The 14,860-nt window shown below is 42.6% G+C and overlaps 1 protein-coding gene across 2 annotated transcripts in view; it reads right to left on the reverse strand.

Moving 5' to 3' along the window:
- The window catches only part of CB4H10orf67 (chromosome B4 C10orf67 homolog), a 171,402-nt gene that overhangs the window by 79,513 nt on the left and 77,029 nt on the right, over window positions 1-14,860 (reverse strand). For both annotated transcript variants that reach the window (XM_043561556.1, XM_043561555.1), the window contains exon 8: window positions 13,222-13,287. In XM_043561556.1, the coding sequence (XP_043417491.1) occupies window positions 13,222-13,287 (66 nt within the window). The remainder of the gene's footprint in view (window positions 1-13,221; window positions 13,288-14,860) is intronic.

A 14,860-nucleotide genomic window follows, 5' to 3' on the forward strand; every position in this document is an offset into this window, starting at 1 on the left:
GCCAAAGGAAACATAAGTAGATATAAATCTAACCATTCATACATTCTGTATGCTGATAATTATAAAATGCTGATGAAAAAACTCAAAGACTCAAGTAAATAAAAAGACATACTGTGTTCACGGATTAGACAACTCAATGTACTACCTAATGTCAATTCTCCCCCAAATTGATCTCCAGCTTAATGCATTTCTATCAAAATCCCAGCTAGGTTTTTTGCTGACATAGACAATTTTATCCTAGAGGTAAGGCCCTAGAACAGCTAAAACGATCTTGAAAAAGAAGAATAAATTAGAAGGACTCACTTTGCCTGATATTAAGACTTATTATATAGCTGCAGTAATCAAAGATCTGTGGTACTCGTAGAGGACTAGACCCATAAATCAATGGAACTGAACAGTAAATCCAGAGATAGAGCCACGCAAGTATTTTCACTGATTTTTGACAGAAGTGCAACACCAGTTCCTTGGAAGAAGAATAGCCTTTTCAACATTTAAGGCAGGAGCAATCGGACATCGGTAGCCACCAAAAATGAACCTCATGTAAACCTTACATCTTACACAAAGAGTAACGCAAAATGGATCACAGACCGAAATATAAAATATAAAACCATAAACTTTTAGGGAAAAAAAAAGTAAGAGAAAATCTTTGGGATCTAGGGCTAAGCAAAGAGTTCTTGGACATGATACCAAAAGCACAATTCATGAAAGGAAAGATTGATAAATTGGACTCTGTCCTACCTGAATATACTCAGGCTGGTATGACAAAATACCACAGATTGGGTGGCCTAAAGAGCAAACATTTATTTGTCACGGTTTTGGAGGCTGGGAAGTTCAAGGTCAAGATGCCAGCAGATTTGGTGGTTAGTGAGAGCCTGCTTCCTGGACTACAGACTGCGGTTTTCTCCCAGTAGGCTCACTTGGCCTTCCATCAGTGTGTGCACGTGAAGTGAAGTGTTGGGTGGGTGGGGAAGGAGTCAGAGACAGAGAGATCGAGAGAGTTCGAGAGAGATCGAGAGTTCGAGAGAGATCGAGAGATCGAGAGAGATCGAGAGATCGAGAGAGAGAGAGAGAGAGAGCGCACTATTATCATTATTATTTACTTCCTTTCTGGTTGATTTGGGTTTATTTTGCTCCTCTGTTTCTAATTTCTCGCGGTAGACACTTCAGTTCTTGATTTGAGACCCTCCTCTTCTCTACTGTAAGCATTTAGAACTATATTTCCTTCTCAGCACTGCTTTAGCTGTGTCTCATATATTTGATACGTTTTATTTTTCATTCTGTTTTTTGTACTTAAAATTGTATTTCGGGGCGCGTGGATGGCTCAGCCAGTTAGGCATGCAACTCTCGATTTCAGCTCAGATCATAATCTCACAGTTCGTGAGTTTGAGCCCTGCAGCAGGCTCTGCACTGACAGAGTGAGCTCACTGACTCTCTCTCAAAATAAATGAACTAAAAATAAAAAAAGTTTTTTAATTGTAGTCTTCCTCTTAACCCTTTCTATTCCCAGTTGGCTGAAAGTTTTCATCATAGTGTATATTGGACTTTCTCACACGTTTTTTCCTACATCTCTCTGCCCTTTGGCTCCGATATTTTATATTTTTCCTATATACAAAATCCTCTCCTATACCTTATTCTAGAAATTCTGTGGTTTTAGCTATTACATTTAGGGTTATGATAGATTTGAGTTAATTTTTATGTGAGGTGTGAGGTAAGAGTTGAGGTTCATTTTTTGCTTATAGCTATCCAGGTGTTCCAATACCCTTTGTTGAAAGAAATATCCTTTCCCACTTGGATTGTCTGGGCACAGATGTCAGAAATCGATTCACCACACGCGACCCGCTGACTCTATTTCTGGGCTCTTTATTCTATTCCATCCACCTATATGCTTACCCTTATGCCAATATCATTGTACCTTGACTACCGTGTCTTTAGAGTAAGTCTTGAAAGCAGGTTGTATGAGTCTTTTAGCTTCGTTCTTTCCCCAAATCGTTTCAGCTATTCAGTGTCCATTGCATTTCCACATACATTTTAGAGGAGACGGTTGATTAATAATAATTTTTAAAAAGCCTGCTGGCATTTTGATTGGGATTGTGTTGAATCTATAAAACAATCTGGCGATAACTGAAAGCTTACAATATGCATTGTGCCAATCATGAATACGGTATGTTTTTCCATCTGTTTAAGTCTTAATTTATCTCCGTAGTGCTTTGTATGGCTTTGTACATGTTTTGTCAAATTTATCCATAAGCGTTTCCTATTTTTATGCTATTATAAGTTTGGTGGGTTGTTTTCATTTCAATTTTTGATTATTTATTGCTTGTAGACAGCACTACACTATTTTTATATCTTGATCTTCGTAACCTTGCTAAATTCACTTATTAATTCTAGTAGCTTTTTGGTAAATTCTTTAGGATTTCTTATAGAGACGATCATGCCATCTAGGAATAAAACTTCTTCCTTTCCAATCTGGATACTATTTATTTCTTTTTCTTACATTATTATACTGGTTAAATCCTAAAATACGATGTTGAATAGAAGTGATAAAAGCTGACATTCTTATCTCATTTTTAAAAATTTTTTTTAATGTTTGTTTATTTTTATTTATTTAAAAAAAATTTTTTTTTCAACGTTTTTTTTTTTTTAATTTATTTTTGGGACAGAGAGAGACAGAGCATGAACGGGGGAGGGGCAGAGAGAGAGGGAGACACAGAATCGGAAACAGGCTCCAGGCTCTGAGCCATCAGCCCAGAGCCCGACGCGGGGCTCGAACTCACGGACCGCGAGATCGTGACCTGGCTGAAGTCGGACGCTTAACCGACTGCGCCACCCAGGCGCCCCTTAATGTTTGTTTATTTTTGAGACAGAGAGAGACAGAGTGTGAGTGGGGAAGGGGCAGAGAGAGAAGGAGACCCAGAATCCAAAGCAGGCTCCAGGCTCTGAGCTGTCAGCACAGAGCCCGACGCGGGACTCGAGCTCATGAACTGTGAGATCACGACCTGAGCTGAAGTCGGACCCCCAACCGACTGAGCCACCCAGGCGCCCCTCTTGTCTCATTTCTGATCTCAGTTTCAGTCTTTTCCCATGAAACGTAACAATGGTTGTCTAAGTGTTTTGTAGATACCCATCAGCAGCTCTATTCCCATTTTATTGAGAGTTTCTATCACAGATGTACATTGGACTTTCTCAAATTCGTTTTCTACCTTTATCTGTCCTCTGGCTCCCACATTTTACATTTTTTCCCATATGCAAAACACATTCATCCCCACCCAAGGCCTCCCCCAAATCCCATCCTGTAATGGTGTCATCTGGAAGCCCGGATGTCATTGTCTAAATCTGGTCCAGGTGCAGATAGTCTATCTTGATCCAAAGATCCAGGAACCAAAAAGACAAGTTATCCAGTCCCCATAGCCAACCTACCATAGTGGGAGACAGGCTAACCACGAGACCCCCTCTCCTACCCAAAAAGGAAAGAATGGAAGGCATATAACAATGACTGATATAGCACTTTTGTTTCTCACACACGTTCCTTATTTCCTGCCGACTTAGTTTTGGTTCACATTCGCCCTGCAGAAAAGGTCATTGGTTCTTAGCCTCACGTGGGAGATTACTACCACCTCTTCACACACACACACACACACACACACACACTAGCACGCCCAGCCCTGTGGCTTCTGTTTCGGGTTTGTACAGGCTGGTGAGTGCCCTAAAGGGACACTTAGTCTGGAGTGCTAAGTTCTCCCTTGACATTTGATTTGACCTGGCATTCCCTCTCTTGTCAATCCTTTGGTGCTTTATTTATAAAGATGTTTATAATACTTTATCTAAAAATTTTTGTTTTCTTTTCTCTGGGAGTTGGTGCGAATGCCTAGCTTATTTGATAGTTCCCCCCACCAATCAACACAGTGTGTGTAAGTTTGGGCTCTCTTTCCCAACAAGTTTGAATTTTCCTTCCAAATACTCATAATATGTTGGAGTTGATACGCAGAATCACGTCTGTTCTCAGGAGGAGCTCTCAGGTCTCTAGCCATCAGGGGAACCCCCCATCCTGGTTTGCCTAAGGCTGAGGGGTTTCTGGATACAGGACTCTCTGCACTAAGCCTGGGGAAACTCTGGTCAAACCAGGATAAGTGGGTCACCCTCTCAACGATGACCCCTTCTTCAGTAAGTGTAGGTGTGAATAATCCACCTCTCTTTTCTCGGAGGAGGAAAGGAACCACCACAGTCTCCAGTGGGAAAAATGAAACCCATAGCCCAGCAGCTACTTATCTGTCCTCCACCTGACCAGTAGATGGCTCAGCTGGACCCAAGTGAGTTCTCTGGGTGACACTGATGGCATTGGTGCCACTTCCCTGAGCTCACGTCTCGGGGATCGTACCGGGGCATTTCCCTGGCCGGAAGCTCCCGCCACAACAAAGAGCACTGGATGGTCCCAGTGCCCTTTCCGACTTCCCCAATAAACGTACAAAGTGCTACGGAGCTGGGATTCCTCTCCCGCAGCACTTTCCATGATTCATCCTGCCGACCTAGCCCAAGACCACCTTGCGGTGGAATAATACAAGATCAAGGGAGAGTGTCCTCTCTGTTCATTTTACTCTTGTAAATTGTTATTAATAAACGTTATATATTTATACCACACAAACTAGCGGTACTTACGGCTCTGCCCCTTGCCCAGCATCTAGGATCACAACAGCACAACCCAGCAGCGGGCGTTACCCACCGTGAGCGCTTACTCCAACTACGACCATATGAGAGATACATGACAATTTCCTCAAATGGAAGTCTGGAGCTTTCTGCCTGCCCTCAGCATGAATGGCTTCTGTTCATTGAAACGTATCAGCGTGACACTCTGACAGGGAGGTGTCAAGGGAGAGAGTCAGGAAATAAGTGAATTCAATAAAAACAAAGGAGAGAGAGGCTCAGGACTAGACCAGAACAAAGACACTTCCCTTAATCACACCTGGCTAAGAGTTTTCCCTTAGTAACCAAGGCTGCAATTTTCAATGGACGGTCCAAGAATCCATGGGGTTCCCAAGATCTTTAGGGCTTTCGCAACGCCGTTCTTATTTTCATGATAATACTAAGACAATGGTCACCTTTTTTTTTTCACTCTCATGGTCTCACCAGTGCTGGGGGGGGGGGGGGGAGTTTTCCAGAGGCTCTGTGATGTTTATCATGACAGAATGAATGCGGAGACAGATATAAGGATCCAGCTGTCTTCCGGTAAGCCAGATGTTAAAGAAATTTGCAAACATGTAAGGCAACGTCACCCTTACCAACCTTTCTCGTTTCGGAAAATATTTTCATAAACGATGCTACTTATTTTTAAATGAATCAAGAAATAATTTGACTCTGTTTTCACTTCACATGCAGCACATATTAGCCGATAAAACCAATTTGAACCAAATCTCCTTAGGGGACTCAGTAATTTTTCAGAGCAAAAGGGATCTTGAGACCAAACATTTTGAGAAACAGTGGAACAAAACCTATAAATTAAGACTGGAAAGTACACTGTAGTTCGTTGATATAGTGTGTGGCTATGTCACATACATGTATTAACAGTATTACCTGGTTTTTAAAAAACCTTTTTGAATGTTTATTTTTGAGAGCGAGAGCTTGAGTGGAGGAGATGCGGAGAGAGAGACAGAGACAGAGACGGAGAGACAGAGGATCAAAAGGAGGCTCTGCACGGAAGGCACAAAGCGCAATGCGGGGCTCGAACTCATGAACCGAACCCATGAGATCAGGACCCGAGCTGAAGTCTGATGGTCAAAGAACTGAGCCACCCAGGTGCCCCAGTACTACCTGCTTATTAAACTCTGTGTAGTTCAGGTCATAGTATGGGTTAAGTCATTTTCAACTAATCGTTTTTTTAAGTTTATTTGGGAGAGAGAGAGAGGGCGGGGGCGGAGGGGCAGAGAGAGAGAGGGAGGGAGAGAGGGAATCCCAAGCAGGCTCCACGCTGCCAACACAAGGCCCGATACGGGGCTCCAACTCACGGACTGAGAAATCACGACGTAAGCCGAAATCAAGAGTTGGACGCTCAACTGACTGAGCCACCCAGGTGCCCCACAGCTAGCCATTTTTGAAATTCACTCCTTCACGTACTCATAACAAACGTTTGAGTCTCTATTCTGTGGCAGCCGCCATGGTAGGCTTCGGACAAGACGCAGCTCCTGCTTTCCGGTAGCTCACCGGATGGAGACAGCAGAGAAGTCAACGGGCCATCTGTACACAGTGCGAGGGGAGCCATGAGAGGGGGGCCGTGTGCTATAAAAACCTACATAAACACCTCATCCAGTCTGGGGCAGTAATGGGGCGGGGTTCCCAGAGATGTTATCTGACCTCTGACCTGAGGCATGACTAGGAGTTAACCCAGAGAGGGCGCTTCGGGAAGAGGAAACCAGGGAGAAGAAACAGCCCTCTGAGATAGTTTGCAATACACCTCCCGACCATAGGCAGACAAATGTGTCTGCTCATTTCAGAGGGGGTGAATTACTGCCAGGGCGTGTGGGCTTCGTGTTAATGGACTTTGAACAACACCTGCTCAAAGGAACATTCCTTCCACAAGGTCTGCCCTCCGCCTCTGTGACTTATAAGGAGATTATAAAGGGCTACCAGATGTCCGGGACTGTGTGGAACACATTTTCTTAATGGTAGGCAGGATCGGGGAACTTGTTCCTCTCCCTGCCACGTATAGAGGGAGGCAGTCACTCTGAGCCACTAGTCTGTCGTGCTCATCTGCATTAAGAGCCACTATTCTTGGGGCACCTGGGTGGCTCAGTCGGTCAAGTGTCCACCTTCGGTTCAGGTCTTGATCTTACAGTTCGTGAGTTCAAGCCTCGCATGGGGCTCTGTGCTAATAGCTGTGTGCTGACAGCTCGGAGCCTGGAGCCGGCCTCAGATTCTGTGTCTCCCTCTCTCTCTCTGCCCCTCCCCAGCTCATGCTCTGTTTCTCTCTCAGAAATAAATAAACTTTAGGGGCGCCTGGGTGGCGCAGTCGGTTAGGCGTCTGACTTCAGCCAGGTCACGATCTCGCAGTCTGTGAGTTCGAGCCCCGCGTCAGGCTCTGGGCTGATGGCTCGGAGCCTGGAGCCTGTTTCCGATTCTGTGTCTCCCTCTCTCTCTGCCCCTCCCCCGTTCATGCTCTGTCTCTCTCTGTCCCAAAAATAAATAAACGTTGAAAAAAAAATTAAAAAAAAAAAAGAAATAAATAAACTTAAAAAAAAAAATTGTTAGAAGAGCCACTATTCTCCAGAGCTACGATGTAAATACAGTTTCGCACAGATCACTGAAAACATGGCCCAGATTCCAGAATGGTGCTCAGCCCTAGGGCAGCAATTGTTGGCAAACCGTGGATTCTACCTGTGGGACACCAGCTTCAGAGCAGCGATGGTACCAATGAGAAGTCCTAAACTTTATCAAATATACAGGCCGAGGCACAGAAATTCAATCTTATGTCTCATTACAGTAAATGTCTGAGTCACCAAAATACTGGTTTCCTCATTGAATGGCCAAACACTGCCACATTCCCTGGAATAGGACCAGACGCACCCAAGGCATGACTCAGAGGGAACTCAGACAACAGGGAACCCAGTCACAGGATCAAGTCCAACTGCAGCAATAACTCAGGGCTGTGCCCCCAGAATGAGGAGCCAGAGCAACCTTTATAACTCCTTTCCATCTTAAGTCTGGATTGTCCCTAGGAGCCAGGTACACTGGGATGAAGCAGATGGAAAATTAACTGAAATTAAGAGTTCAGTGCTAGTACTGTCCTGATGAGAACACTCCTTTTTTGTTGTTGTTAGCTTCAAGATATATGAAAGTGCAGGACACAAAACCTACATACAAAAATCAGTAGCGTTTTCTATATGCGAACAGCAAATTATCTTAAAGAAAATGATCCCATTTACTATAGAATTAAAAGAATGAAAACATTTAAGAATAAATTAAACCAAGGAAGTGAAAGATCTGTACACTGAAGACTAAAGACACTGATGAAAGACATTGAAGAAGATACAAGTAAATGAAAAGATATCTCATGTTCATGGACTGGAAGAATTAATATTGTTATAAGGTCTATGCTACTCAAAGCCAATGCAATCCCTTATTAAGATTCCACTTTTCACAGACTGTGCTTTTTCCAGAGGTAGAAAAAAATCATCCTAAAACTTATATGGAACCACAAAAGACCCCCCAGAGCCAAAGCAATCCTGAGAAAGAAAAATAAATCTGGAGGCATCACACTTGGTGATTTCAAAGTATATCACAAAGCTATAGTAATCAAAACAGTATAGCACCAGCATAAAAACAGACAGATAGACCAAATGAAATGGAATCGAGAGTCCAAAACAAACCCACGAATAAATAATCAACTAATATTTGACAAAGGAGGCAAGAATGCTCAATAAAGAAAATATAGAGGTGCCTGGGTGGCTCAGTCAGTTGAGCATCCAACTCTTGATTTTGGCTCAGGTAATGGTCCCAATTTCCTGAGATTGAGCCCCACATCAGATTCTGGGCTGAGGGTGGAGTCTGCTTAAGATTCTTCCCCCCCACCAGCCCTCTGCCCCTCTCCCCTACTTGCACATGCTTCTCTCTCTCGCTCACTCTCTCTCTCTAAAGAGAGAAGAAAAAAGAAAAGAAAAGAGAAAAAGAAAAGACAGTCTTTTCAATAAATGGTTCTGGGAAAATCAGACATTCACATGTCAAAGAATGAAACTAGACCCCTATCTTACACTACTCACAAAAATTAACTCAAAATAAATTACAGACTTAAATGTAAGGCCTGAAGCCATAACATTGCTCAAAGAAAACACAGGGGAAAAGCTTCTTGACATAGGTCTTGGCAATGATTTTTTAGGATATGACGCTTAACGCACAAGTATCAGAATAAAAAACAAACAAGTGAGATTACACCACATTAAAAACTTCAGCACAGCAAAACAATCAACAAAATAAAAAGGCAACTTATGGAATGGTAGAAAATATTTGGAGATCATATATCTGATAAGGAATTAATATTCAAAATATATAAAGATCTCATACAACTCCATAGCACAAAACAAAACAAACAAAAGAACCCAACAAACCTAAATAACCCAATTAAAAATGGGCAGACGATCTAAGTATACATTTTCCAAAGAAGATATTCAAATAGCCAAGAGGTACCTCTAAAGGTGGTCAATATCCTCAATCATCAGGAAAATGCATATCAAAACACAATGAGAGGGGCGCCTGGGTGGCTCAGTCGGTTAAGCGGCCGACTTCGGCTCAGGTCATGATCTCACGGTCCGTGAGTTCGAGCCCCGCGTCGGGCTGTGTGCTGACAGCTGAGAGCCTGGAGCCTGTTTCAGGTTCCGTGTCTCCCTCTCTCTAACCCTCCCCCGTTCATGCTCTGTCTCTCTCTGTCTCAAAAATAAATAAACGTTAAAATAAAATTTAAAACAAACAAACAAAAAAAACCCACAATGAGATATCACCTTATACCTGATAGAATGGCTATCACTAAAGATAACAAGTGTTGGTGGGGCGCCTGGGTGGCGCAGTCGGTTGAGCGTCCGACTTCGGCCAGGTCACGATCTCGCGGTCCGTGAGTTCGAGCCCCGCGTCGGGCTCTGGGCTGATGGCTCGGAGCCTGGAGCCTGTTTCCAGTTCTGTGTCTCCCTCTCTCTGTGCCCCTACCCCATTCATGCTCTGTCTCTCTCTGTCCCAAAAATAAATAAAAACGTTAAAAAAAAAAAAAGATAACAAGTGTTGGCAAAAAAGTGGGGAAAAGGGAACACGTGTGCCCTGCGGATGGGGATGTATATTGGTGCAGTGGCTCTGGAAAACAGTAGGGAGTGTCCTCAAAAAAATTAAAAATAGAATTACCATATGACCCAGCAAATCTACTTCTGAGTATTTATCTGAAGGAAGCAACATCACTTATCTCAAAAAGATATCTGCAACCCATGTTCATATTCACAATAGCCAACAAGTGGAAACAACCTAAGAGTCCATTACAGATGAATGGGTAAAGAGAAAGTGGCATATATGTATAACGGAATACTATTCCGCCATAAAAAAGGAGATCCCGCCATTTGCAACATCATGGATGGACCTTGAGGGCATTACAGTACGTGAAATAAGTCACAGGAAGAGAAACACCTTATATGTGGAATCTAAAAACTGAACTTAGAGAAACAGATTGGTGGTTGCCAGAGGTGGGGGTTGGGGGGTGAAGGGCGGTGGGCGAAATGGGTGAAGGTGATCAAAATATACAAACTCCTAGTTTTGACAAATGTCCTGGGAATATAATATACAACATGGTGACTATACTTAGCAATACCGTATTGTATATCCGGAAACTGCTAAGAGAGCCGATCTTAAAAGTTTTTATCACGAGCAAAAAATTTTGTAATTAGGTTTGGTGATGGGTATTCACTAGACTTACAGTGGTGATCATTTTACAATATACACATATATATCAAATCATTTTGTTGTACACGAAAAATGAATACAACGTTAGGTGGCAGTTATAGCTCAATTTAAAAAAAAAGGTGAGTGAAAGCCACTAAGTGTAGGAATCACAGGAAGATACCAAATTATTTCATATGCTTCCCCTCAAGCCAATCTAAGGACACCGTTGCCCCATATCGCATCGCTTACATACCCTTACTGAAGGTGCCTTTTTACTTGTAGCTCTTTGACTCTTTTTTTTTTTTTTTAATGTTTATTTATTTTTGAGCCAGAGAGAGACAGAGCATGAACGGGGGAGGGTCAGAGAGAGAGGGAGACACAGAATCCGAAGCAGGCTCCAGGCTCTGAGCTGTCCGCACAGAGCCCGACGCGGGGCTCGAACTCACGGACCGCAAGATCATGACCTGAGCCGAAGTCAGAGGCTCAACCGACTGAGCCACCCAGGCGCCCCAACTCTTTGACTTTTTAAACTAGGCTCTTAAGAGGCCAGAAAATAAACTGCGTTGGAGGACAGTAATAGACAAGCATGGAACAAAAACCCTTCAGTGAGAAAGTTTTTTAATTTCTACAAAACGACTCAGCGTCAACTCCACCTTCTCCCACTTCCCCATCTAGGTGCGATCATCAATCCAGAAATCTTCATTTCTGGAAAAAAGTCCCGTGGCAAGAAACAAAGGAAGCCCACTAGCCACAAAGCCAACCTCCCTCTGAGTTAGTAACGGAATGCTCTGGTGGGAGGGAGGGGGCGCCAGTGACCTTGCTGGGCCCAAAAGCACACCATGGAAACCTTGGACATAAGAAGAACCTTGAGCAGACTCCCTCTACTGAAAACACGAACCCCCAAGCTAGTTCTGAGCCTTCTGGAGGCTCTTGTGCCTGGCCGGGTTTGTGATGCAAGATCTTGCTGCTTGGCAAGAAGCCTGGTGCTCAAAAAACTTCTCAACAACAAAATAAGACGTGATTGGCTCCTCTGCGGGCACCGTAAGAGCACCAGTTAACTGCTTAAGGCTTAAATAAAGAGACAAAGGAAACCTATGGGTTCTGTTCATAGTATTGGCCCAAACTCGCTTTTTTACGATCAAGTCTGATTTCTGACGCCACAAACAGACTGACGATGTAACATTTGGCCCCCATTCTATAGAAACACTGTCGCTTTTCGTGACAATGGGCACATTGAGTTTGTTTTCAGAAGCAACTCCTAGACTTTTGGAGGAATGACAGGAGAGGGGGAGGGGAGAGAGGGAATCAACCAAGTAACCTCAAATAACGGAGACGATTTTTATAGGCCAGGTATCGAAAAGCAGAGGGTTCAAAACAACGTATTTGTTAGCCCACGGTTTCTGTGAAGAGCTAACCATCATTTTGTCCTCGCCTGCATTCCCAAGTTGGTTTCATAGAAGGCTTTATTGTAGCCCCGGAGCATTGTTTGGCATTAATTTCTATGACAAGGAACCCAAAACACATGGTGCTGAGAGCAACAAAACAGAGTTAGGGAAACAGTCATGACTTGGCACTAAGTGTGACGAGCTGTAAAAAAGGGAATGTTTCAATATCTGAAGTGGTGTTGACTTCCTATGAACAACCTTTTCTCCTCTAAACAGTATCATATTCTTTTCAGGCACATTTAGAAGGCAAGTCAAGCTGTGTTTTATTTTTGATTATAATAAACACAGTCAGTTTACTGTAACAAAGACATACTAGTGATGACCAGTTGAAAGCCGAATTACAACACCATAAGCTGGCGGGGGTGGGGAGGGGTGAGGTGGCGGGGGCCTAGGGGGTGGGTAGTCAACAGATAAAATAAAAGAGCAGCCGTCTGGAAAGTTCTCTTAAAAGAACATAAAAAGGCAGTGTTTTCTTACGAGACTAACACAGAATGGCAAAATGTCTAGCTGGGCTCTTTATTGTGGTCAGTTATGGCAATTTGTAACGAAAAGTAGCAAATCCTTCAAAATATTGGGCTCTCATATTTGCGTTTTTTTTGTTCAAATCTCCATAAAAAATCCTCAAAAATGTTGTACAGTGCTTTAAAGGGTGACACTATTTCAACATGACAGCGTATCGCATTTATTCGCGTACTAATCAAACTGTTTTCTTTAAAAAAAATTTTTTTTTCAACGTTTATTTATTTTTGGGACAGAGAGAGACAGAGCATGAACGAGGGAGGGGCAGAGAGAGAGGGAGACACAGAATCGGAAACAGGCTCCAGGCTCTGAGCCATCAGCCCAGAGCCCGACGCGGGGCTCGAACTCACGGGCCACGAGATCGTGACCTGGCTGAAGTCGGACGCTTAACCGACTGCGCCACCCAGGCGCCCCTCAAACTGTGTTCTTAAGACGATCGTTCGAAAATGTTGCTAGAGACAGGGGAAGGGGATTAAGAGGTACAAACTTCCCGTTATGAAATAAAGAAGTCACGGGGTTGAAAAATACAGCAGGGGGAATATAGTCAATAATATCGTAATGACGTTGTGGGGTGACTCCATTTATTGTAGTGCGCGTAGCTTAACGTATAGATTTGTCAGGTCACGGTAGCTGATACACTATAACACTGTGTAAAAACTTCACTACTATAAAACTTCAGTTTTATAAAAAAAAAACACTACTATAAGACTTCAGTAAAAAAGTTTATACTTATGCATGCATTCAGATTATTCACGAAGGTGAAATAATCGTTTACGGTAAATGGTTACAAAGAAAACTTTCATGATTAAATGAAATTCCTGATTTCAACTTTATTAGGAAATAATGTAAATCACCTTACCATTTCTTGAACTACTGATTTTTCATAATCAAGCTCACATAGTAATCTGTCTCTACCATCGATCAGCTGAAAAAGAATATTACATTTTCATTAAAGAGAAGAACAGAACATCTAAAATTCCTCCTCAGTAGAACTGAGCAAAATGTATTTTGCTTTTAAATATGCGAAAAGGGGATCCTAATAGGATTTTGAAAATTTAAATGTCTGTAGATTACCTGTAATAATAATATATTATTATGTAATTACTATATTTTGACTATAAAAGCAAGCAAAATATGCACAGAAAATGCCAATTTATTTACAATCTTCCTTACCTTATCCTGACAAAATATGACATCAATATGGGGCGCCTGGGTGGCTCAGTCGGTTGGGCATCCGACTTTAGCTCAGGTCATGATCTCGTGGTCCATGAGTTTGAGCCCTGCATCGGGCTCTATGCTGACAGCTCGGAGCCTGGAGCCTGCTTCTGATTCTGTATCTCCCTCTCTCTGGCCCTCCCCCACTCACACTCTGTCTCATCCTCTTTCTCAAAAAATAAACAAACATTAAAAAAAAAGTTTTTTAAAATATGACATCAATAGATAATAAAGCAAGTATAGTCTCTCAAAAAGAGCAATTTTGCTTTTCTCTTTATAGATTTTTGTGTTATATTTATATGCACATCAAAGTACATTCATGCCTAATGAAAACAGCCATCAAGGGGAGCTCCGTCAGGCAGGTGTCAGACTCTTGATGCTGGTTCACATCATGATCTCACAGTCTGTGGGTTCGAGCCCCACATCGGGCTCTGTGCTGACAGCTCAGAGCCTGGACCTGCTTGGGATTCTCTCTCTCCCTCTCTCTCTGCCCCTCCCCTGCTCACGCTTGCTCACTGTCTCTCTCTTAAAATAAATAAACACTTAAAAAAAAAAAAAAGAAAAGAGCCATCAAAAAGTACACAATGCAGGGCCACCGTACTCCTGTGACTTGCTTCAGTATCTTAAATGATTGTTTGCATTTGTGTGTGTCAGATACACTGATAAAATTCAAACCTTGGTTTTGACATCCATTCAATTCAATCAATTCATATGTTCATTAATTTAATACACATGTATTATTTTATCTAATATATATATATACACATATATATACGTATATGTATATGTATATGTATATGTATATATATGTATTATCTAAAAGGAACACCTTTTAGATGCCAGGCATTTTGTTCATCTATGGAGGTACAGAGAGGAAGTAGAACAGATCCCTTCCTCTGGAGCATCTACGCTATGGCAGGAGAGCAATGTGGAAAAAATTGACTAGAATACATAAGAAAATATGTTAACAAATCAAAATTTCAGATGGTCAAAAAGCATAAAAATCCACACATCCCAGCAACCATAATTATGATAAGATATAACAGGAGAAGCACCATTTGGCAACAGTTGTGAAGGATACGAGAAAGCACAACAAGCTGGAGAAGGAAAAAGGCAGAGAAAAAGGCAGACGACACAGCAACTGGAGAGGAGCGTGGAGTCATGGAGGAGTTGGGAAAAGCTTAAAGTCATGGGGCCCAGGGTGCAGAGAGAAAGAAGTGGCAGGAAAAGAAAGGAGGAGAGTCGGGTGACGGCATGAGAGGCATTTGATGCCATAATTAGGG

Source organism: Prionailurus bengalensis, chromosome B4, assembly GCF_016509475.1.
Source record: "Prionailurus bengalensis isolate Pbe53 chromosome B4, Fcat_Pben_1.1_paternal_pri, whole genome shotgun sequence".
Classification (NCBI taxonomy): Eukaryota; Metazoa; Chordata; class Mammalia; order Carnivora; family Felidae; genus Prionailurus; species Prionailurus bengalensis.